Source organism: Mustelus asterias, chromosome 3, assembly GCF_964213995.1.
Source record: "Mustelus asterias chromosome 3, sMusAst1.hap1.1, whole genome shotgun sequence".
Lineage (NCBI taxonomy): Eukaryota > Metazoa > Chordata > Chondrichthyes > Carcharhiniformes > Triakidae > Mustelus > Mustelus asterias.
In genome coordinates, this window is record NC_135803.1 from 115,923,631 (window position 1) to 115,946,683 (window position 23,053).

General features: G+C 43.3%; 1 protein-coding gene across 8 annotated transcripts in view; it reads right to left on the reverse strand.

The window, feature by feature from the left end:
- Positions 1-211: 211 nt before the first annotated feature.
- The window catches only part of LOC144491531 (microphthalmia-associated transcription factor-like), a 293,006-nt gene continuing 270,164 nt past the window's right edge, over positions 212-23,053 (reverse strand). For 7 of the 8 annotated variants that reach the window (XM_078209458.1, XM_078209461.1, XM_078209462.1 and 4 more), the window contains 5 exons: positions 14,732-14,803; positions 14,409-14,465; positions 13,726-13,801; positions 7,696-7,843; positions 212-6,325 (listed from right to left, as the gene is read on the reverse strand). In XM_078209458.1, the coding sequence (XP_078065584.1) occupies positions 5,936-6,325; positions 7,696-7,843; positions 13,726-13,801; positions 14,409-14,465; positions 14,732-14,803 (743 nt within the window). In that variant the 3' untranslated portion in view covers positions 212-5,935. The remainder of the gene's footprint in view (positions 6,326-7,695; positions 7,844-13,725; positions 13,802-14,408; positions 14,466-14,731; positions 14,804-23,053) is intronic. The other variant, XM_078209460.1, reaches the window with a different exon arrangement.

Genomic DNA, 23,053 nt, shown 5'->3' on the forward strand with positions numbered 1-23,053 from the left:
GAACGTGCAAACTCCACACAGACAGTGACCCAAGCCAGGAATCAAACCCGGGTCCCTGGCGTTGTGAAGCAGCAGTGTTAACCACTATGCTACCATGCTGCTGTAGATGCAGAAGACGACTTGCCATGGAAAATAAACCAGCAGCCTAAATCAAGAATATTCCAGTTTTGTTTATTTTGCACAGGATATTGGTGTTAAGAGAGCTGCAAATATAATCGGAAGATTCAGGGCTGGATTTTTCACGAGTCCAAATCAGGTGCGTTGCCCCCATCACCCGATTAACTGTTTGGTGTGATGATACTGTGTCAGCAATATGAGCAAATCTCACCACTCTCTAAAAATGATGGAAATCAGACACCCACCTGCCATTTTCAAATTACGAATTAACAAGCTGGAAAACTTGCTCACAACCCAATTGTATGCAATTTATTACTGACAGCTGCATTTGAAAGATGTTGGACAAACAACAGTTTGGGAGCCTTTCACATCAGCTATAACATGATGGCACAAATGCACAAATAAAGGCCTGCCACTGGGACCATGGTTAAATGTAACAGCAGATTCCTAGATTCTGATAGGGAAGGTGGCAGCATCTGTATGATTTTTATTGGTATGTTTGATATTTTGTGACTTCAGTACAAAATAAAGAGTGTCAGAGCTAGAAGCCTCTGCAATTCCAGCTGTGACTGACCTCTTGCTCGCAATAGACTTATGCCGCATGACATCCTGCCTATAGTGTCAATTGGGTGCAGAGCACTCCTTTGCGCCCATAATTGGCCCCCTTCCTGCTTAACAGCGATCAAACACTTGATCGAACGAGCACAGATGGCAGGGCTGAGAGCGAGGTAAGCACTCAGTTTCCAACTGGCCCCCTCACCCTGTTGAGAAATGTAAAATTAATTTTCTAAAGCTCATCTGTGCCATAGGGGAAATCTACAATGAATAGCTGTGAGGCCTTGTGCTGGGTAGAGGTTCTATTTCGACTGGGGTCAGTGACATTGGGATGAGCATGGAAATGGAATTTTGATAACTGTAGCTCAAACTAATCCTGAATTAACACATGCAACTAGAACAAAAATGAACTGTCGTCATAACAGAAAGTCTTAATCTTCCACAATGTTAAAAACATTTGAATGCACAATGATAGAAACAAAAACAGGAAGGCAAACTTCTGATACCCTTTATTTAAGTGTGTTGGTAGCTATGTTATTAACTGATTCTATACAATAAGAATGTAAAATTTTTTTGGCAAAAAGTAAAAATCTTGAAACTTAAAAACTAACCACAGGTACTATTCCATCAAGTGTACTTACAAATATATTTACAAAAGTAACAATCAGAAGCTGCAGTTTCAGGTTCATTAAATGTAGTCACAATATGTTGCTTATAATTTATGTAACAGAAGAACCTCAGAGAATAATCTCTGAACCTGGAATCTATATAGTAGTGCTGAAGCTATAAAGAAGCCTTTCAAACTTTTCTTCATAAATGGCAACTCTCACCTTTTTTATTTACTGTGCTTTGTTTTACCCTACTTTGTGCAATTTGAAAACTAACACAATATTTAATATTTTTTAGACTTAGGGTCAATTCCAGATGGAAACCACAATGTAGAGAGAGAGATATATATATTCTGGACAGGAAGACACTAATAAGTCCACAAGAGTCATCATTTATACTTTAGCGCTGGCTTCTGACGGTATAGAGGCATCCCAGGAAAATAGTACTCAAGTGGTTTGATTTCCTAACCCACAAGCAACAAAGTTGTAAAATAAAATGGGTTTGCATTCTTCACAAATACACTGTACTTTCTCCATGACACTAAAGTAGAGGCAAACAATAGTACCTCAGACCATTTTTTGGGAAAGTGTTGATTTGTTTTAATTTAGTCATGATTTTGTACGAGACAAGCCAATGCAAAAACACTGAGTAATTGAATCAGACATTTTTTGTTGCTGTGGCTTAGGCCCCCCATGTAAATCTGGGTATCACATTTTGTGTTTTTCTATGTATCACTAGGTTGCACGATAGCCAGTGTATAATTGTATTGAATGCATATTATTTAAAGATTCACAGGGTCCTTTTCATGGCACAATAATTGTGGCATAAGTATGAAAATTAGCCAAAATATACAGAAGATACATAACTATTAGGTGTATTACTTTTTAAATATTCATGGGAATATGGAGGTAGCTGCTAAGGCCAGCATTTATTGCCCACCCCTACTTACCCTTGAAAGCGTGGTGGTGAGCTAAGTTATTGAACCATCCAACTCCATGTGGTGTAGGTACATTCACTGTGCTTTTAGAGGGGGATTTTATACCAGTAATAATGAAGGAATGGCAATATATTTCCAAGTCAGGATGTCTTGGAGGGGAACTTGCAGATGATGTTGTTCCCATATGCCTGTTGCCTTGTTCTTCCAGCTGGAAGAAGTCATGGGTTTGGAAGGTGCTATCGAAAGAGTCTTGGTGGGTTGCCACAGTGCATTTTGTAGAAGGTACACATGACTGCCATGGTGCACTGATGGTGAGAAGTGAATGTTTAAGGTGGCTGGTGGGTACCAATCAAGTGGGCTGCTACATCCTGGACTGTGTCAAGCTTCTTGGGTATTGTTGGATCTGCAGGCATCCAGGAAAGTGTAAAGTATTCGATCACACTCCTGACTTGTGCCTATAGGGTGGATAGGCTTTGTGGAGTCAGGAAGTGAGTAACTAGTTTCTTGTCAATTATAACCCTCGGGATGTTGATTCTAATTAAAGGTGGATTCGGTGATAGTAATGCTGTTGAATATCAAAGGGAAATGATAAGATTCCCTCTGGTTGAAGATGTCCATTGACTTACACTTGTGTGGCGTGAATACTACTTGCAATTTAACAGCCTGATTCTGTATGTTGTTTAGGTCTTGCTGCAGGTGAACAGGAACTGCTTCCATATCTAAGGAGTTGTCAATTGAACTGAGCACCGTGCAAACATAAGTGAACATCTCCACACTGACCTTATAGCAGCTGAAGATGGTTGTACCTAAGACACTAACCTGAGGAGCTCCTGCAGTAATACCCTGGGGCTGAGATGATTGTCCACCCAACAACAACAATCATCTTCATTTGATGGTAATAGAAATAGAAACCCTACAGTACAGAAAGAGGCCATTCGGCCCATCGAGTCTGCACCGATCACAATCCCACCCAGACCCTACTCCCATATCCCTACATATTTTACCCACTAATCTCTCTAACCTACGCATCTCAGGGCACTAAGGGGCAATTTTTTAGCATGGCCAATCAACCTAACCCGCACATCTTTGGACTGTGGGAGGAAACCGGAGCACCCGGAGGAAACCCACGCAGACACGAGGAGAATGTGCAAACTCCACACAGACAGTGACCTAAGCCGGGAATCGAACCCAGGTCCCTGGAGCTGTGAAGCAGCAGTGCTAACCACTGTGCTACCGTACCGTGATGCGTGAATATTCACCACATATAAAGCTGGGCCACTCCAATGAATAAGCAATGGTGTTCACTGGTTAAGTAGTTAGGTTCCCTTGTAGCATAAAAGATAAACTACAGCCAATAATTGTGTATCTTCTATTATGTGAGGCTAGGGTTAAAACAGAAAATAAACTATGGTCTGTGATTTACATTCCAGTAGACCATACAAAAAACATGCTGCATCTGGGCAGCAAATTAATATCCATTACAGTATCAATTAGCTCATTAAAAGGCAGTATTTTAAGCTATTTTTTCAAGAAACACAGGTTTTATAATTTGTTAACAGCTAAAACAACAGTATCCAAACAATCAAGTGCATCTTATATTTCAAATCACATCTCCATAAGTGCATGGCTATTGTGCTTATCTTTCATTATTTTACCCATTCTTCTTCACTTGCTGTTTTGAAAGGTTTAACGAGAATTATTGCTTTCAACTTAACATTATAGTATTGCATACTTTTTTCCTGTCCCAGGATTTTGGCAGAACTAGGCTGTGTAGTCAATTCCCTTCAGATTAAACTTAAAAGCAGTCTCTTGAGGTTAGTTACACAGAAGGGTAGCACAATGTCAATAAAACTTTGAATCATATCATCAAAGAAATTGGAAGCTCACATTCTGAATTCAGGCAGCAAGCAAAGTCATATATACTCGTACACAGGCCAAACCCTCATGTATTACACCCTTCAGTCAGTGCATTTCCAAAAGACTTAGCAATCGATTTTAAGGCACTTCATTCTGAATTCATCATGTTCCGCTGCCACATACAGTACGTCGTAAATTTATACCTATTTTAAAAAATTTCTCTTCTTCACACCTTTCACACGGCTAATGGTATGAGTGTAACATAATTACCTAGGCACAGTTCAATACAAATACATCTACTGAAATTGCATAGATCTACAACAAAGTAGATGATGTAGCATCATATTTCTACTCTTACAACACTGTTGTAGTTAAAACAGGGTTATTCCAATAATTGTGATGATCAGTTGATTGATTTGCCCTGACAGAATGCAAGTCCTTTCTGGATCATCACTATAAATCTGTTGTGGCAGGGGTGTGTGGAGTACATCACAATACACAACGGTAAATAATCATTCTCACCAAACATTTCCATATATTATATTATGTACTGCAAATTATACAACTGCAAAATTGTGAATGAGATGTAAAGGAATTTATTGCAGGACACACAATTTATCTTGCTCAAGACTAAGACCATCTATATCTATTTTTGGCATATTTGCTTGTGAACCTGTAAATTAATTTTCGCAAACAAACTGTTTGTCTCATCTTAATTCCGTCCTCACCTGGTCTCACAATGCAACACACTTTACCTCCTCCACTTCCCTCACTATGATCAATGCAGCTGATAAATACCCTGAACTGGCCATCACCTTGACAGACATCATCAAACAATCAGTAAGATTATCCGAGTAACCTCCTCAAGAGCATGTACATTATCAAGTAATAATTTCAAAAAGCAGAAAGCCATTTTCTTTTTTAGCATGCTGCAGTGCTAAAGGACTCAACATGTAGATCTACTACCAGAAGAGGTATCATTAGAGGATAAAAAGATCGAATTCCAACTACACACGACACATTTTCTTCTAATAGTTACACTCTTACCGTTTAAAAATAAAATAAATAGCACATCATGTTGGCTGCTAAAGCATCACTTTAGATATACTGAACTACAATCATGTTTCGAACAAGTAATGCTCTTACTTTCAAAGTTAATTTAAAAACCTGTCTAAATAAGATTGAATTTAGATATACAAAATAAGCTGACATTTCACTAAAAATGTCTTGTCCTGACTTCCTTAAGTGTCTGTGGCCAATGCACCAAACCCTCCACTAAAAACATACTGAAGAAATATTCTACTGAATACCAGTACCCTTCAGTATATGCACATTCGTACAACTAAATACTCAGAAATAAAAAATAAAAATGTAAAAGGACTAGCAGTGAAAACAAATCAATGAGTACAGGTCATGCAAAATCGAAACCAGCTGTAAAAATGAATTAATATATATGTAAAAGTTAAGAAACAGACAATAGAAAATGTTTGCCCAAATTAAAAGGTACATTGATTTTTTTTTCCCTACATTTACTTAAAGGCCTTAAGTGACTTCAGAGAATGAAATCAACCACCTAAGCTCCCAGAGGGCTACTTTGTCTTCTACCTTCTGGGTGTCATCATTGTCTGCTCTGTCTATCAGTTTAACAGTTTCCTTACTTTCTGCTGACAGATACGCTTCTGCTCTTTCAATGCTTCCATTTATTTCTATTTATTCTGCCAACTTAAACTCTTCATTGGATTGATAAATAGGTTTACCATTGCAACACAGGATTTTTTAAAGCTAAATAAAAAACACAAAGAGAACTTTAAGGAAAAGTGAAGTATCAGATGGAGATTTTTAAAAAACACATTTTTCTTGCTAACACCCATTTTCACTATCTTCCATGCTCATACTACTTCGCCGACTGCTTGTCTTTGAAGCACCAGGTGATACAGATGATAGGAGTGGGTCAGTAGCTTCCACAGGGGAGAGAGTATCGTCCATCAGAATATCATCTAACTTGGAACCCATTTTTGTGGGAGCATTGTAGGTGCCAGCATGTCCAAGGTTATCATTGAAGGTGAGAGTTCCATCAGCAAGGTTCAGTGTAGTAGTGCGAGAAAGCTCTGAGTGGTGCTGTAGGCTATCATTGTGGCATTCATTTGTTAGTGGTTCTAGTTTAATGTTCCGTCCAGTAAGATCAGGTGAGCAGAGGCCAGAAGGGTTGACAAGTGGCAATCCATGTGCACGGGCTTGCATTTCAAGTTCCTGAGAATCAAACACAATAATCAAGTTCAAAAATAAACTGGTTCTGATGAAGTAGCTTTTTTCTTATTCGACTTAAAATTTCCCAGGTTCCTTGATTTCTGTTCTTACTTCATTATGCAAATTCTCTCACTGATTTGCTATGGTAATGATTAATAATTCACCTTATAATAGTGTGGTCAGTGCGGGTCTGCTGTGTCAGTTCAGATAATTTGTTCAACTCCCTGAAGTGTGGCTGGACACTTTAAGGCAGGGAAGAGAATACTAACACTGAAGGAAGGCTGGCATGCCAAAGATCATGGCACATGGAATTAAGGGACACACGGATAGATAGTATTTGAATGGGAAGAAACCAAGTGAAGAGATTAATGGGAAATCCTCAACCATGATGAGTGGAGCTCTACAGGGGTTTTCTTTTGGGACTGCTCATGACAAAAGCTTGGCCTAGTGGAATCTTGGTCACATCAGCTCCTTGGGACATGAACATGCATTCGTCTTGGAGCAGGACAGCATTTGCTCTCTCCACTTCGGCAAGTTCCCTTTTGTTAGCCCACAGCCAACACCGAATACTGATGCCTTTTTCCCAGCGGCACCTGAAGAATATGGGTCATAAATTTCAGTTCCTGGCATAATGAAATCTTGGTATGCTATCATTCAAGTGATACAAGTGGATAAGGCCTTAATAATGATAAATCAAATCTTGGCCCTGAGATTACAAACACAAAGAGGAAATGTTGGATGCACATGAGATCTTAGTTAGGGTAGAGTACTGTATGCAGTTTTAAGCACCTTATATCTTTTATACAAAAACTATGGGATGGTTGCAGCACACTATCGTTCGGATATTATAATTGTGAGGAGTTATGATTATGGAGAGATTTGAGAAACTAGGTCAATTAACACGAATGCTAAGAAAGTTAAGGATGACCTCATGCACATCCTCATGTTTATGAAAAAATATAAGAAAACCATTGCGATAGATTATTTCTACTGTTTAGTGAATGTCAATAAGAGAGCACAAATTGGAAAACAATTATTTACACAGAGGGTACTCTGTCTAATTCTCTGACACAAACAATTATTTAAGCAAAGTCCATATTTTTTTTAACAAGGGAATTAGAAAATGGCTTGGGAAAGAGGAACACTCAAGGACAGAGAAAAAATCTTGTTGGACTGAATGGTCAGTTTCTGTGCTGTAACATTCAATGATCAAAATCAACTTCAACATACAAGTATAAATGTACAGGTTGCAGCAAAATGGGAAGCACAAGTATAGAGGGTTTCAATATTCTTAATTGTGAGAGGCGACTAGAGTAGGCAGTGGGAAATAAATGGGGGAAGATAGAAAAGTTTGATAAGTTGTCTTAATCAACCTGTATCCTCAGTAGTAAGTGTCTGTTAGCATGCTCTAGTTTCTTCTGTCGTGACTCAAAGTCTTTTGCTCTGTGCTGTTCTTTCTGAAGCCTTCGAATATAATCCACAGATGCCTTCAGAATAGTGCCTTTGTTCCAGCGCATATCCCTGTTAAAACGATCAAAAGAATTTAAGCAAAGATGCTCAAGGCAAATTTAGAGCACAGCAAAATTTGGCATCAGTAAATTGTGCTGGATTTTACTAACTGTAAACAACACTGCCATCAAAAAGAAAAACTAACATCAACATGCGCATTTCAATTTAACTATTATATGCCAAAAAGATGCTTTAATTTTTGGGTTTAAATCCGAGTGTATCAAAGTGGTGTAATCGCCAGCAAACTATAGACGAAAGGCTACTGGCGGGGGACTTAAAATATACAGGCCGGAATTTTACCATGCCGCTTGCAACAGGAATCGGAGCGGGCGAGGGGCAGACCATGGAAAAGTCCATTGACCTTGGGCAGGATTTTATGGTTTCAGGACGAGCGAGGCCATAAAATCCTGCCCATAGTTTTTTTAATTCATCATGTAAACTCTTCTGGTGCGTCACATTTATTTCCTATTTGTTTTCCATAAACTACTGACAAATATCCAGTATTTCATCGATGTTCATTAAAATTCCCTAGATTGTTGAACAGTCCCAGTAGATTGGAATTTAGCAAATGTAATACCTAATTTCAATAATGGAGAGAGAGGGAGAAAAACCAAGGAGCTAAAGGCCTGCCAGCCTGATTCAATTGTCAGGAAATCACTGGAATCTATTTTATGAAGGAAGATGTTTGAGAATGTAATTTGTAGAGTGGATAAGGGGAGTCAGTAGGTGTAGATGGATTTCCAAATGATATTCAAACAAAAGGTCAATACACTAGGATTTATGGAGTTGGGGGTAATGTGTGAGTATGGAGGACTGGCTAATAAACAGGAAGCAGAGAAATAAATGGGCATTTTCAAACTTGTAGATTTTAACTCGTGTAGTGCCACAAGGATCAGTGCTGGGACCTCAGTTAATTACAATCTATTTAAATGACTTCGACAAAGACATCAGAAGTAATGTGTCCAAATTTGCTGATGATGCAAAACTAGGTGAGAATATAAGCTGTGAGGAAGATACAAGAAGGCTGTGAAGAGACACAGGCAGGTTCAGTGAGTGGGCAACAAGGTGGCAGATGGAGGATAATGTGGCGAAGTGTGAGGTTATTCACTTTGGTAGTAAAAATAGAAAAATAAATTTAAAAAAGACCTGCAACATCTGTTCAGAGAGAATGAGTGTATTCATACAAGGAACACAGGAAGTTAGCATGCTGCTACAGCAACCAATTAGGAAGGCAAGCAACATGTTGGCCTTTATTGCAAGGGGATTTGAGTATAAGAGTATGCTACATTTTTTATAGGACTTCCGTAAAACTACATTCGGAGTATTGTGTGCAGTTTTGGTTTCCATATTTAAGGAAGGATAAACCAGCATTGGAAGCAGTATTGTGAATCTTCACCAGATTTGCATCTTGGATGAAAGGTGAGTAAATTGGACATATACTCTCTGGAGTTGAGAAGAATGAGAGATGATCTCACTGAAACATACACAGTTTTGAAGGGGTTTGATAGGGTAGACACAGAGGTTGTTTCCCCTCGTTGGGGGATCTAGAACAAAGGGGCATAGTCTCAGGGTAAGTAGGTTTATCATTTAGGACTCAAATTTCTTTGGAGTTGTCCATCTCAAAGGATTGCAGGTGCCTAATTTTTGAACATATTTAAGGTTGAGATAGACAAATCTTTGGTCTGTCAAGGAATCAAAGGAAACAAAAAGCAGGAGGGAAAGCGGAGTTGAAGTCGAAGGTCAACCATGATCATATTAATGGTGGAGCAGGCTTGAGAGTCGTTATGATTTCCTCCCTTTCCCAGTTCTTATGTTCTTAATAAGGATGTGTTTTCAAAGTGTTAATTTCATGATAAATGAACCAATACATTCAATAATGCAGAAGATGACAGACTCTCTGAGTTGGCCATTTTTCTGGTTTTCAATTTCTATCTGCTTAGGTGAAGGAATCATATCCTCAGTATCTGTAGCAATTAAATTAATTTCTTATCCTACCAAACATGATTCATCCAGCATTAGTCCAACAAATGTTTGTGTCACAGGCCAGAATTTGTTTTTGGCAGGACTGCACTGTGAAACAACTCATGCTCTGTCCAGCAGAGATGGCCGATAAACATTATAAATAAGGATGTTCCGGGTAGAGGAATACATCCAACAACATGTTGATTCAATGTTACATCATGCTTATGTAAGGCATAAAACAAAATTAAAGCCCTTTTCATAAAGAATTAAAACACTTTATAACTCAATGAGTTAGATGCTGGATTGAAAGCTGGGGATCTTTGAGTTGAGATGTTGGCAAGTTCATTAAATTTTCCATCATTTCAAGACAGATAAAATAAGTACAATAGCTTAAAAAAATGAAAGGTTGTATAGTAGCTCCCACATTGTTACCAGTACAGTCCCCATTTTACTGTGGATGTGTTGTCTAGTAATGTTTGCTTATATGTGCATTGGATGTTTTAACCCCAAAGAAATAGTTTAAAGCTAAAATGTCAATGGCTATCCAAAGCATCTTTTGTTGATCAGGATTCAGCCATTTCTTTCAGAAACAATCATGTTTTAGAATATTCCTCATTAATGTGCAATCAGAAAACTGAAAAATAAAGTATGAAAACCAGTTGTAAGGATCAGCAGTTATGAAAGTGAAACAGCCAAGATGAAAGATATCTGTTGGATACTTGCACTCCCCTTAATAGTGTGTAATTTACATTGTTATGGCAATCAGCGCTGTGTCTTCCAAAGTGCAACTTGACACCAGTTAGAGCAGAAGTGTACAAGATAACTGCATCTACATGAGATGCAAAGTAGATGAACACACATTTTTGTCTAAAGTACTCACTGTGCTTAACGCACTGTAAACACAACATTGTAATTGACTATAATGGAAGGGAAATGCTTAATATTTTTTGACTGATTTTAAATGTGGACAGTACAAGTGGTGGGGTCTGCGATGTTGTTAGCTGTTGGTAACAGGAAAGGGCATTAACATTTGATGGTTACAGAATGTGTATTCACGCATATATTGCCATGACATCTGCACCAGAAGCAATTTGGGGGTTGTGTGGGAGTTTTCACCAGAATGGCTAGAGGTAGGGCATGTTAGAGCTATTGAAGATCCTTACAGTGAACTGTTTAAGTTGTAGTCCTTCCTACACAGTCCCATATGGTGTCAGGAGCTGGCTGAGATGGCACAAGGACATTGGCACATCGACCTGCTCATTTTTGATGAGAACATTGCTGACAATTGGAAAAGGTTCAAGAAGGAATTACTCTCGTACTGCTATGCCGGTTTGTCCGACAAGTGAAGAAAGTCCAAACCTACATATTTCTGAACCTGGTGAGCTGAGAGGCTGTAATCAAAATCATTTGAATTTCAGGAGAGGGGACCAAGGGGACCCCGAGGTACCATTTAAAAGATTAGAACAAATATGTGCGCCTGTAAAAACTTTCATCGTGGACAGACACGTTTTCAACACTGCTCATCAGAAATCCAATGAATCAAAACAATTGTAGGCCCCGATGCTGAAAATTATGGCAAACAAGAGTGTTTTTGGAACTCTCATTGATGAACTTGTAAGAGATCGTTTGGTCCGTGGAATGCACCGTGACATCTCAGCCAGCTCCTGTGTGGAAGCAGTTGCTGAATAAACAGTCCAAGAGGAGCACTAAGGAATTAAGAAGAGAGACTGAAGTGTTCTCAGGACAGAACACACCCTACCTGAACTGCAGCAGCCAGCATCCACAAAGAGGAAGCACGTGCTTTACATGCAACAAGCATTGCAATATCTGTGGCAAATGGAATCACTTTGCCAACTATTGCAGATCAAAACCATATCAACTGGCCACTACCACAAGACAAGTTGAAGCCAACTACCCTTCCAAGGCTCAGCATATAAGCAAAATGAATGAGCTAGAGGTAAATCAAAACAAACAAATACCCCAAATGCACTTTACTGAAAAAGTGTTGACTTCATCACTGAGAACGGTGAAATATTTACACTTTACATTGCTCACAACAATACCAAATCAAAAGGTCAAAATTGACACCCAAGCCAAATGTAATTTTTTGTCAAAGCAGCTTCTGAGGAAAATCAAGCCGTGTTCATCGAATCCTACAGTGCAGAAAGAGGCCATTCAGCCCATCGAGTCTGCACCGACCACAATCCCACCCAGGTCCTATCCAGATAACCCCATGCATTTACCCTAGCTAGTCCCCCTGACAGTAAGTGGCAATGTAGCATAGCCAATCTACCTAAGCAGCACATCTTTGGACTGTGGGAGGAAACTCAGAGAAACCACACAGGGGAAAAATGTGCAAACTCCACACAGACAGTGACCCAAGCTGGGAATCGAACCTGGGTAGCTGGTGCTGTGAGGCAGCAGTGCTGACCACTGTGCCACCATGTTGCGCTAGATTCCTCCAACAAAGTAAACCATGTTGCATATGGTGAACAAACCATACACGCTGAAGTCATAGTCACCCTGCACTTATCATTGCTGTTAACACCATTGATGCGCTATCAATTAGGCAAAAGACTACTTGTGTGCCAATACAACTGTAGGCTTTTATTCATAACAGAATCAGGAGCACATCCCACCAGGTAACCGACCCGAACTGAACAAGGGGGAGGAGACAGCCACCTTTATACTAGGTGACAAGGGGAGGGGCCGAGCCGGCAGGGGATGTGTCCAGGCATAACAAAGGCACAACTGAAGTCCACCACAACCATCACAGTTACTAACATCATTAACAAATACAGTATTACTACAACATCTTTATTCCATTCCAACATAATGCAGTACTGTACCATTTAGTTTCTAAGCTATTCCAAAGCACTCCTACTGCTCTCCCATATTCTTCCCACCAGAAACTAGAGATCATCCAGTATTCTGTTGATGGGTCCTTACTTGCACCAAGTTCCACTCTACAGCTTCACAAGCCTCTCCTCCAAGCACAGCTGGTCACTTCAATACAATTCTCTCTGCTTGGACTTACTCAATACACCCGCTACTGCCCACACAGTTATTTACCATTCATGCCAGACTTTTTGCTTCTTTTCCTCACCATCCAAGCTCTGCTAAGTAGTCTTCACAAAACATCAAACATCAAAACATCAAACATCTATTCTTGCAAGCAAACAGGCACACAATCAGAGGAAAACTTCAAGAACAGGTGGTCTTCTGCTACTTTACAAACTTTGACTCCACTGACATCATTGGTAGTGATAGGACAAGCAGCATTGGAGATGGGAAGGCTGGAAACAATGCACAGTGGGGTATCTGCAGCTGAGCAAGGGGATCATGATAGAATGACATATATCACCTGCTTAATGTAAACATGAATTACAACCAGTAAGGAGTGTGAGATAAAGAAATTCTGAGTTGTTGTGATTTTGGCTAAAACATGCAAGTAAGTATATTAATTAGGCCCATGTCTGTTTGCAATGAGATTGCTGGCTGCCTAAATCGAGAAATTTGAACAGGTAGTTATAATGCATTTTTCTGGAAATGTTTACTTCACATTTACCCTGTGGTGTGAACATAAATATCACAGTAATGAGATTAAAAAGTCCTGCTGAAACTGCTTCCACACACAAATGATTGTGTTACTTGGTCTTCTAAGTTTCTCCTCAATTTTTGCACATTGTCATAGATTGACTTACAATTTCAACCTCGATTTGTTTCAAAAAGCAAGGGATTAAACAGTTAAAAAGGAAAACCCAATTATTTAGTGGCAAAGTTGGATTGTTCCAAAAATGAATTCCTTTATTTGAAAGGAAAATGTACCTGAGAGATTGAAGACAGATATCAGCTTATAAAATAACTATCCAAGGAAGTCAATAGATGACAAAAAAACAAAATTCTAAAAGTATAACTGAAGTTGTACTTACGGGTCATTGGACTTTGGAATTAATGTGCCCAGTTCCTTTATACGATCGTTAATGTTGAACCTCCTCCTTCTTTCAACTTGGAGAAAAATAAAGCTTATTCATTAGTACGATTTATTAGCTGTTTGGAAATAATAAAAATGGCTGCTATGGTGAATAACTTTGGAGCATCAATATAATGCTCTCAGGGGAGGAGGTGGCACGGTGGTATTGTCATTAGATTTAGTAAACCAGAGAGCCTGGTTCAAATCCCATCATGGCAGATGGTGAAATTTAAACATTCAATAAAAAAAACCAAAAAAAAATTGAACCCATTCGGTTCACTAATATCTTCCTTTCGAGAAGGAAATCTGCTGTCCTTAATTGGTCTGGCCCACATGGTCCAGATCCTCCACAGCAACTGCCATTCAATTCAAGGGCAATTGAGGATGGGCAACAAATGCTAGCCTTTCTAACGACACCCACATCCCATGAAAGAATAAAGAAAAAAAAAGTGAGAATTGTATAGCACAGTTCTCAGGCAGGCTGCCACAAGCACGTGTCAAATTTCTCCTTCACCTCACCGCAAGGAAGGAAAATGAAAGGCTGCATATCCTCAAATTTCTTTTTCAAAGATGTTTTTTAATTAGATCATTTATGACTAGTTTGCAATTTTACTGGTAAAATGGAAATAATTGAACGCTTACTCAAATTATGATTGTCCTTCTTCTGCCTTTCCTTGGCAAGTGCTCTGGCTTCAGCTTCTGAAAATAAAAGCTTCAAGTTTAGAATGGAGCTGATGGCCTGTGCAAGGGAAGCCAATGCCGTTGCTTTAAATTACAGCAACATTCAATTTGCACCAGCATCATAATAATACTGGACTACACAACAAAATAAATATTTTTTAAGGTTAAAAAAAACAGTACTACTGAGTTAAAATGTTATCAGCAGTGCTTCCTGGTCACACACAAACAATAATGGTTGTTGAAGTGCTGAATGATTGAAATAAATTCCGTGTATCAGAACTTGCCTGGTAATAGAGCATTATGCATTTTCATTGAGGGACTTTTAAAATGGAGTTCCATGCCTGCAACCATTGATTCTGTGAATTATATAGAAAACAATTTATACTACAAATAACATTTTGCTTTTTTCAATAATATAGGGTTATTTTAGCAACCTATACTGATTGAAGAATGAAATGGGACACTGTAGTAACATGAATAGACAGTACTGCTGCCAATTCCCTAACGTGGTTGATTCTCATTAGCTTGTAATCTTTGCAATGACTTTTTTGACAAATAAATTGTAGTGTAATGCCAATTTCCACAACCTCGAAGGCTTCTAATTTAAGGTCACTTTGAGTGTAATAATAAATTGTACAATTATTCTAATCTATTGTGAGGTGAAAATGTTACATGTAAAAAAACTAAGGAAACATTAGTGTTTATTGAAACTGTTATAGTTCCCTGGACCATTCCTTCATTTACGAAGAGAAAATAACCTTAAAGGGTACATTTTTGAATAAAAAGGTGACTAAACTAGACAGCCCCTACATGGGTACTGGGATCATGATGCACAGTTAACTTACACTCTGTTTGCAATGCAAGCAGCGTGTCAGGTTAGTGCTACCTGCTTATTTCAATGATCTCACCATCTAGTCAGCGCTAACTGTGTTGTTCATAGGCTGAATGCATCAGCTGGGGGGGCATCATTGAGAGTGGCAAGGAACATATGAGAAGGTAGTGAATTGTGATTAGAGCAGGTTCTGGGAATAAATGAAGGTAATCTGTCCTGGGAAAGAGTGAGGAGTGACAAAATAGGGAGAGCTTGGGCTCTGCAGTTTTCTGACATTGTGCTGGAGGTCATGGTGGAGGAGATGGAGAAAAGAAATGTCACCATGGGATTTTATACATCCACCCTGGGAAGTCAGACTGGAACTTGGTTTGACGTTTTGACTGAAAGACAGCACCATTCAACAAACCACCAGAAAACTTTACTATCTGACTGAAAATCTTAGTGTTCTATACTACAGCAGGAACGCTCATCAAGGTACATTTTGCTGCGTTGTTGCTTTGCGTGTGCAAGCAAATAATCTGCAGGACATGACCAGAAATATGACCTTGAATGACTGATTTGCTGCAATTGACGATCAAAGTGTACAAGTAATCCCATTGGCCACTTCCATACGCAACCTATCCACTTCCTGATTAAAAATAGATCTTTCTCCCACATCTTTTATTTGAGCTAAAACGAAACAGCAAATGTAGAAAAAGTTGCTAATTGGCAATATTTAATATTCAGCATGTTCTTGTGATTTTGGTAACATCTGTTCCTGGTCTGTATTCAGCTGTCTTCAGCATCCGACTTAACCAAACACAATGAAGTTAGATTTTAACACTGCCCGCCTGGTGGAAACTGGACAGGTGGGATGCTAAAATGACCAATGTGACCAACTCTTACTAATGCCACTGCCTATTGAACCGGTGAGAGGAACACTTACTGGAAGTCACCCCTTAATACATCAGGCTCTGATGACATCTCTGGGCCTGACTTCAACTTTAACCCTTGCATTCAATAAAAGTTGGCCAATGTTTGATACGCTAAGTGAAAAGTCTGTGTTGTACAATGGCGGTTGAGGTGCAAAAGCCACATTTTGATAGATACATCTGATATTCTCAGTAGAGAAAAATTCAGAATGAACAAGTGTTTTATGCAGAGTGAGTTTTTGTCAAAAAGCACTAATTTTGAAATATAATGGCAATAAAAGTAAGTTTATTTATTAGTTATGATGCGCGACAATCGAGCACGAGACACAAGGCTTCTGTAATTGAAGGCTTTTATTGTCTAACAATGGAACTATTTAAACACGAGTACACCATTCCAGACTGGAGGGGTCCCGCCTGAGCAGAGGGTCTTATACCTCTCCCAGGAGGCGGGGCCCGACCGGGATGTGCCACAACAGCATCCACCACAGGTATATTAATCCCAGAGTGTAAACACCCTAGCCCAACAACAACATTATAACAACCCCCACAGTGTCAACACCCTAACCCAACAGCAACATTAGAATAACCCCACAGTGGTAACCAACGATGGTTCACCACATTCACCCCTCCTTTGAAAACAAAGGCCGGCGGGGTGCGAAAACAGACTACATATATACAAAAAAATCTACAAGTCCAGACGGTCTGGAGGACCGCACCGTCGTTGTGACCTCCTCAATACCGGTTGTGACACCGGAGCAGGTGCTTGCGGTGGCGTTCTCTCCAAAACAGCGTCCGACTGTCCCCTCGAGGACTCACGGGCCGGTTGACCCTGGTGAAGCGGTGGTGCAGGGGATCCCGGTACCTTCTGTGGTGGCGCCGATCTCCGAGTCTCAGGCAAGCTGTACATGGGAGTATAACTGTTATGCACTGGTCCCGGTGCTGACCGCGCCACGTCCGGGGGAGAAATAAGCGATAGGGGATTCGTGACTGGGGGTATGGGAGCGACAGGAGTTGCTACGTCCCCTGCGGGCGCCAGGTCTCGGATCGAGACTGTGTCCTCTCGCCCGTCAGGATATGCCACATAGGCATACTGAGGGTTGGCGTGGAGGAGGTGGACCGGCTCGACCAAGGGGTCGGACTTGCGGGCCCTTACATGTCGCCGCAGAAGGACGGGTCCTGGGTACGTCAACCAGGCTGGTAAAGATATCCCCGAGGACGACTTCCGAGGGAATGAGAACATCCTCTCGTGGGGAGTAGCATTGGTTGCAGTACACAGGAGGGAGCGAATGGAGTGAAGCGCATTTGGGAGGACCTCCTGCCAATGGGAGACTGGAAGGCCTTTGGACTTCAGCGCCAATAGGACAGCCTTCCAGACTGTAGCATTCTCTCTCTCCACCTGTCCGTTGCCCCTAGGGTTGTAACTCGTGGTTCTACTAGAGGCAATCCCGTATGAGAGCAGGAATTGCCTCAAGTCGTTACTCATGAACGACGAACCCCTGTCGCTATGTATATAGCAGGGGTACCCGAACAGGGTAAAAAGATCACGGAATGCCTTGATCACTGTGGCAGTCGACGTGTCCGCACAGGGGACAACAAACGGGAACCGGGAGTACTCATCTATGATGTTAAGAAAGTACACGTTCCGGTCCGTTGAGGGAAGGGGGCCCTTAAAATCGACACTCAGCCTCTCGAAGGGGCGAGTGGCCTTGACCAATTGTGCCCGGTCAGGTCGGTAAAAGTGCGGTTTGCATTCCGCGCAAATCCAACAGCTTCTTGTTACTGACCTGACATCCTCCACCGAGTAGGGCAGGTTGCGGGCTTTGATGAAGTGGTAGAGCCGAGTGACCTCAGGATGGCACAGGTCATTATGGAGGGCGTTCAAGCGGTCCTCCTGCATAGTAGCGCATGTTCCGCGCAAGAGGGCATCCGAGAGCTCATTGAGTTTCCCTGGACGATACATAATATCGTAATTATAGGTGGAGAGCTCAATTCTCCACCGCAAGATCTTGTCATTCTTGATCTTGCCCCTCTGCGTATTATTGAACATAAACGCCACGGACCTCTGGTCCGTGATCAGGGTGAACCGCTTCCCCGCCAGGTAATGGCGCCAGTGTCTGACGGCCTCCACAATAGCCTGGGACTCCTTTTCCACCGCTGAATGCCGAATTTCGGGACCTTGAAGGGTGCGGGAGAAAAACGCGACGGGCCTGCCTGCCTGGTTTAGTGTGGCGGCCAGGGCGAAATCAGATGCATCACTTTCCACCTGAAAAGGGATGGATTCATCCACCGCGTGCATCGTGGCTTTCGCAATGTCGCTTTTCAATGCCTTGAAGGCCAATTGGGCCTCTGGCGTGAGTGGAAAAGTCGTGGACTTAATAAGCGGACGGGCTTTGTCCGCGTAGTTGGGGACCCACTGCGCATAATAGGAGAAGAAGCCGAGGCATCTCCTCAGTGCTTTTGTGCTAGTGGGCAAAGGAAGTTCAGTAAGGGGGCGCATATGGTCGGGATCGGGGCCAATGACCCCGTTTTCCACTACGTATCCCAGGATGGCTAACCGGCGCGTACGGAATACACACTTCTCCCTGTTGTAGGTCAGATTCAGGCGAGATGCAGTGCGCAAAAAGTTCTGGAGATTTGTGTCATGGTCCTGCTGGTCATGGCCGCAGATGGTGACATTATCCAGGTACGGGAAGGTAGCCCGTAGCCCGTTCTGGTCCACCATTCGGTCCATAGCATGCTGGAAGACCGAGACCCCATTGGTGACACCAAATGGAACCCGAAGAAACTGATACAGACGACCATCCGCCTCAAAAGCCGTGTAATGTCGGTCCTCTGGGCGGATGGGGAGTTGGTGGTAGGCGGACTTAAGGTCTATGGTGGAGAACACCCGGTACTGCGCAATCTGATTGACCATATCAGATATGCGCGGGAGAGGATATGCATCCAGCTGCGTATAACGATTAATGGTCTGACTGTAGTCGATGACCATCCGGGGTTTGTTCCCGCTCTTAACCACCACGACCTGTGCTCTCCACGGACTAACGCTAGACTGTATGATCCCTTCTTTGAGGAGTCGCTGAACCTCAGATCTGATGAAGATCCGGTCTTCAGCACTGTAAAGCCTACTTTTAGTAGCGATGGGCTTGCAGCCTGGTACCAGATTCTTAAATAAAGAGGGTGTGGTGATCTTTAGTGTGGAAAGATTGCATGCGGGGCGCTTTGGACAATTTGGAGGCTGCGGCTGATCCCCTACTGTCAGCGAAGGGAGTGGCCCACCGTACTGTAGGATCACACTCTTCATGTGGACCATAAAGTTTAGTCCGAGGAGAATTGGCGCGCAAAGATGCGGCAACACAAGGAGCCTGTATCGCTCGTAAATTGTGCCCTGCACTTTCAGAGTTACCACACAACGTCCTTGGATCGGTACAGACCGGGACCGTGATGCCATAGAAATTGTCTGTTTGGCAGGTAGGACCCGGAGTCCACACCTCTTTGCAGTGTCAGGGTGAATAAAACTCTCGGTGCTCCCACTGTCAAACAGACAATAAACAGTACGACCATTTACCTTAATGTTCATCATTGAACAGTCAAGCCTGTGATGCTTAGCCTGGTCCAGGGTGATCGACGCCACCGTTGGCCCTTGGACGTCACTGCAGGCAGCCGAGGTTGATGCTGAGGACCCCTGCTGGTCGCTCCTGGTCGTCGTCGACCAAGATGGCTGCCCCCATGAATCGCACATGGTTGAGGGCGCCAAACGTAGCGACTCCTGGTGGTCATCCTCCTCCGACTCCGCTAGCCACAATGGCGTCGACCTGGGCTCGCATGTGGACGGACCTCGTGGGTACTGCGACGCTGATGGAGATGATCTCCGTTCTGGAGGGTCACAGGCTGCACTGCCGTTCTTGGGCTTCGATCTGCAGACTTTCGCATAGTGCCCCTTTTTACCACATTGATTGCAGACCACCGTTTTAGCAGGACACTGTTGCCGTGGATGCTTGGCTCCTCCGCAGAAGTAGCACCGCGGGCCGCCTGGGGCTGCCGCCGTCGTCGGGTCGATATGGGAGCGCGAGCCCGTGGGGCGAGGAGGGATTTGTGCCTGCTCCTGCCACGTTGTCTCCACGTGGTCCTCCGGATACAGGGCCAAGCTTTTCGACGCCGCCTCCAGCATTTCAGCCATCTCCATAGCTTGGGTCAGGTTGAGATTCCCCTTCTCCAACAGCTTGAGCCGGATGTACGAAGACCCTACCCCTGCCACAAACGCATCTCGGGCGAGGTCGTACATGTACTGCTCAGCCGACACAGCTTTGCAGTCGCAGCCCCTGGCAAGCTGCAAGAGCTCATTGGCGTAATCCTCCATGGTTTCGCCCGACTGCCGACGTCGTGTAGCGAGGAGGTAACGAGCGTGGATCTCGTTGGGAGGCCTCGTGTATCGCTTTTTCAAAAGCTCGAGGGCCCTCGGGTAAGTGGTGGCCGCACGAATCGCGAGGTAGACAGTGTCGCTTACCCTCGCATGGAGGACCTGGAGTCTGTCGTTATCCGTGGTGACTGCTGCAGAGGCTGCCAGGTAGTCCTCGAAACACTTCAGCCAGTGGTCGAAGGTGTTAGAGGCGCCGACCGCACGTGGATCCAGCGTCAGACGCTCTGGTTTTAGCATTTGTTCCATACTCTCTTTTCTGTCGAGAGTTTAGTGTTAGACAATAAAATTGATGCGCGACAATCGAGCACGAGACACAAGGCTTCTGTAATTGAAGGCTTTTATTGTCTAACAATGGAACTATTTAAACACGAGTACACCATTCCAGACTGGAGGGGTCCCGCCTGAGCAGAGGGTCTTATACCTCTCCCAGGAGGCGGGGCCCGACCGGGATGTGCCACAACAGCATCCACCACAGGTATATTAATCCCACAGTGTAAACACCCTAGCACAACAACAACATTATAACAACCCCCACAGTGTGAACACCCTAGCCCAACAGCAACATTAGAATAACCCCACAGTGGTAACCAACGATGGTTCACCACAAGTTACAAGTAAGGCTTACATTATCACTGCAATGAAGTTACTGTGAAATTCCCCTAGTCGCCACACTCCAGCGCCTGTTCGGGTCAATGCACCTAACCAGTATGTCTTTCAGATTGTGGGTGGAAACCGGAGCACCCGGAGGAAACCCACGCAGACACGGGGAGAACGTGCAAACTCCACACAGACAGTGACCCAAGCCGGGAATCGAACCCGGGTCCCTGGCGCTGTGAAGCAGCAGTGCTAACCACTGTGCCACAGCACCGCACAAATGGTCAGAAATTAATTCAATGAAGATAATACTACAATTAGGGTGTTACTAAAAGTGAAATTGCAAATTGGCTAGAAAGGTGCAAATTAGTTCATTATCTGAAAGCTGCAGAAAGATGTTTACTGACAAACTGCGCAATGACATTTCTTTTGTGAGTAAATACACGAACAGAAAATCTGTAACTCTAGAGACCGGAGGGGGGGAGAATGTTGTAAGAGCGAGAAAGGGGGGGGGGGGAAGATGGAGCAGAAGGATTTGGGGAGGGGAAGTGGGAAGGAGACCAGAATGAGGGAGGGGGGGAGGGGGGGGGTCAACGACTGGCCAGGGCAGGGTATGAGGATCAGGGGGTGGTGGGGATTGATCTGCCAGACAGCAAAGCTCCTACAAGCAATGAGGGTTTCCTTGATCCAACTTGCCTCTCGCACCCCGGCATGCCATCTGGATCTTCATGGAGTGGTATCCCTTCCTGTTAATGCATGTCTAGATGGAGCTCAAAGGGCAACATGGGTGCCCCCTGGACCTGGGGCATCCCGGCAATGGTAGAGAATCCTTCAGCCCAGGTCTGATGGGTCTGACCCAGGTGGAAGGTGATGTAATCAGATGTCCGGGCATCCACACGGATGCACCTGTGCACAGAGGTTTGGGAAATTCCGCTCAGGTTCCCAATCTAGCCTTGGAACCATCCAGATGCATAAGAAAAAATCAAGGCTGCTGTGACCTTTATGGCCACCAGAAACGGGTGTCCTCCTCCTCCTCTAGGTGCCAGTTGGGCTTAAATATGGCATAGATACTGCACCATCTCCCTATGAAGTCATCGGCGGCACATATTGTCTGAAAGTTCGTTGAATGACCAGTGCCTCCTGTACAGCCATGGCTTACTGAGCGTCCATTTGCATTCCCCCTCTACTGCCTGAGGGGAGACTGGCACCCAAGCCCCTGCAGCAGCTCCCTGATGTTTGGGGTCTGGCTGCTGTGGTGCTGGATCAGGCACGGGATGGCCCTGGCACCAATGGCGCCAACTTCTATTTGCCTCGGCAGCAGACAGCACCATATGGGCTAGCTGGCCTGGCCACAAGCCAAAATTCATCTTTTCTTTGTGGGGAGGATGGAGAAGGGAAAGGAGAAAGAGAGAGAGAGAGACACGCACACACACAGAGAAAGAGAGAGAGAGACACACAGACAGAGAGAGACAAACACAGACAGAGAGGGAGAGAGAGAGAGAGAGACCCTGTTGCACTCAAGGCCTCCCTAATCCCGAGTCACATTGTGTTTGAAGACTGATGAACCTTCTCCATTGCAGCTGGCCAACGCAGCTTGCAGGAGCTGCTTCCCCCAAGAGCGAAATGGTAGGGTCACAGACATTGGCCCCTGTGCCCTCAGACTCACCCATGGCCTCTGGGCCGGGTAATCCCTAACCTCATTGGACGTAATCACACTCCAAACTGCAGTGTGGCCACACAAGGAGCAGGCAACCTTTCCACTCATGCCTGGTTGATATTCAACCCGCTCCCCACAAGAATCCCAGTTCATTCCTATCCTCCATCTCCTATCTCACTTGACAACCACTCCCCA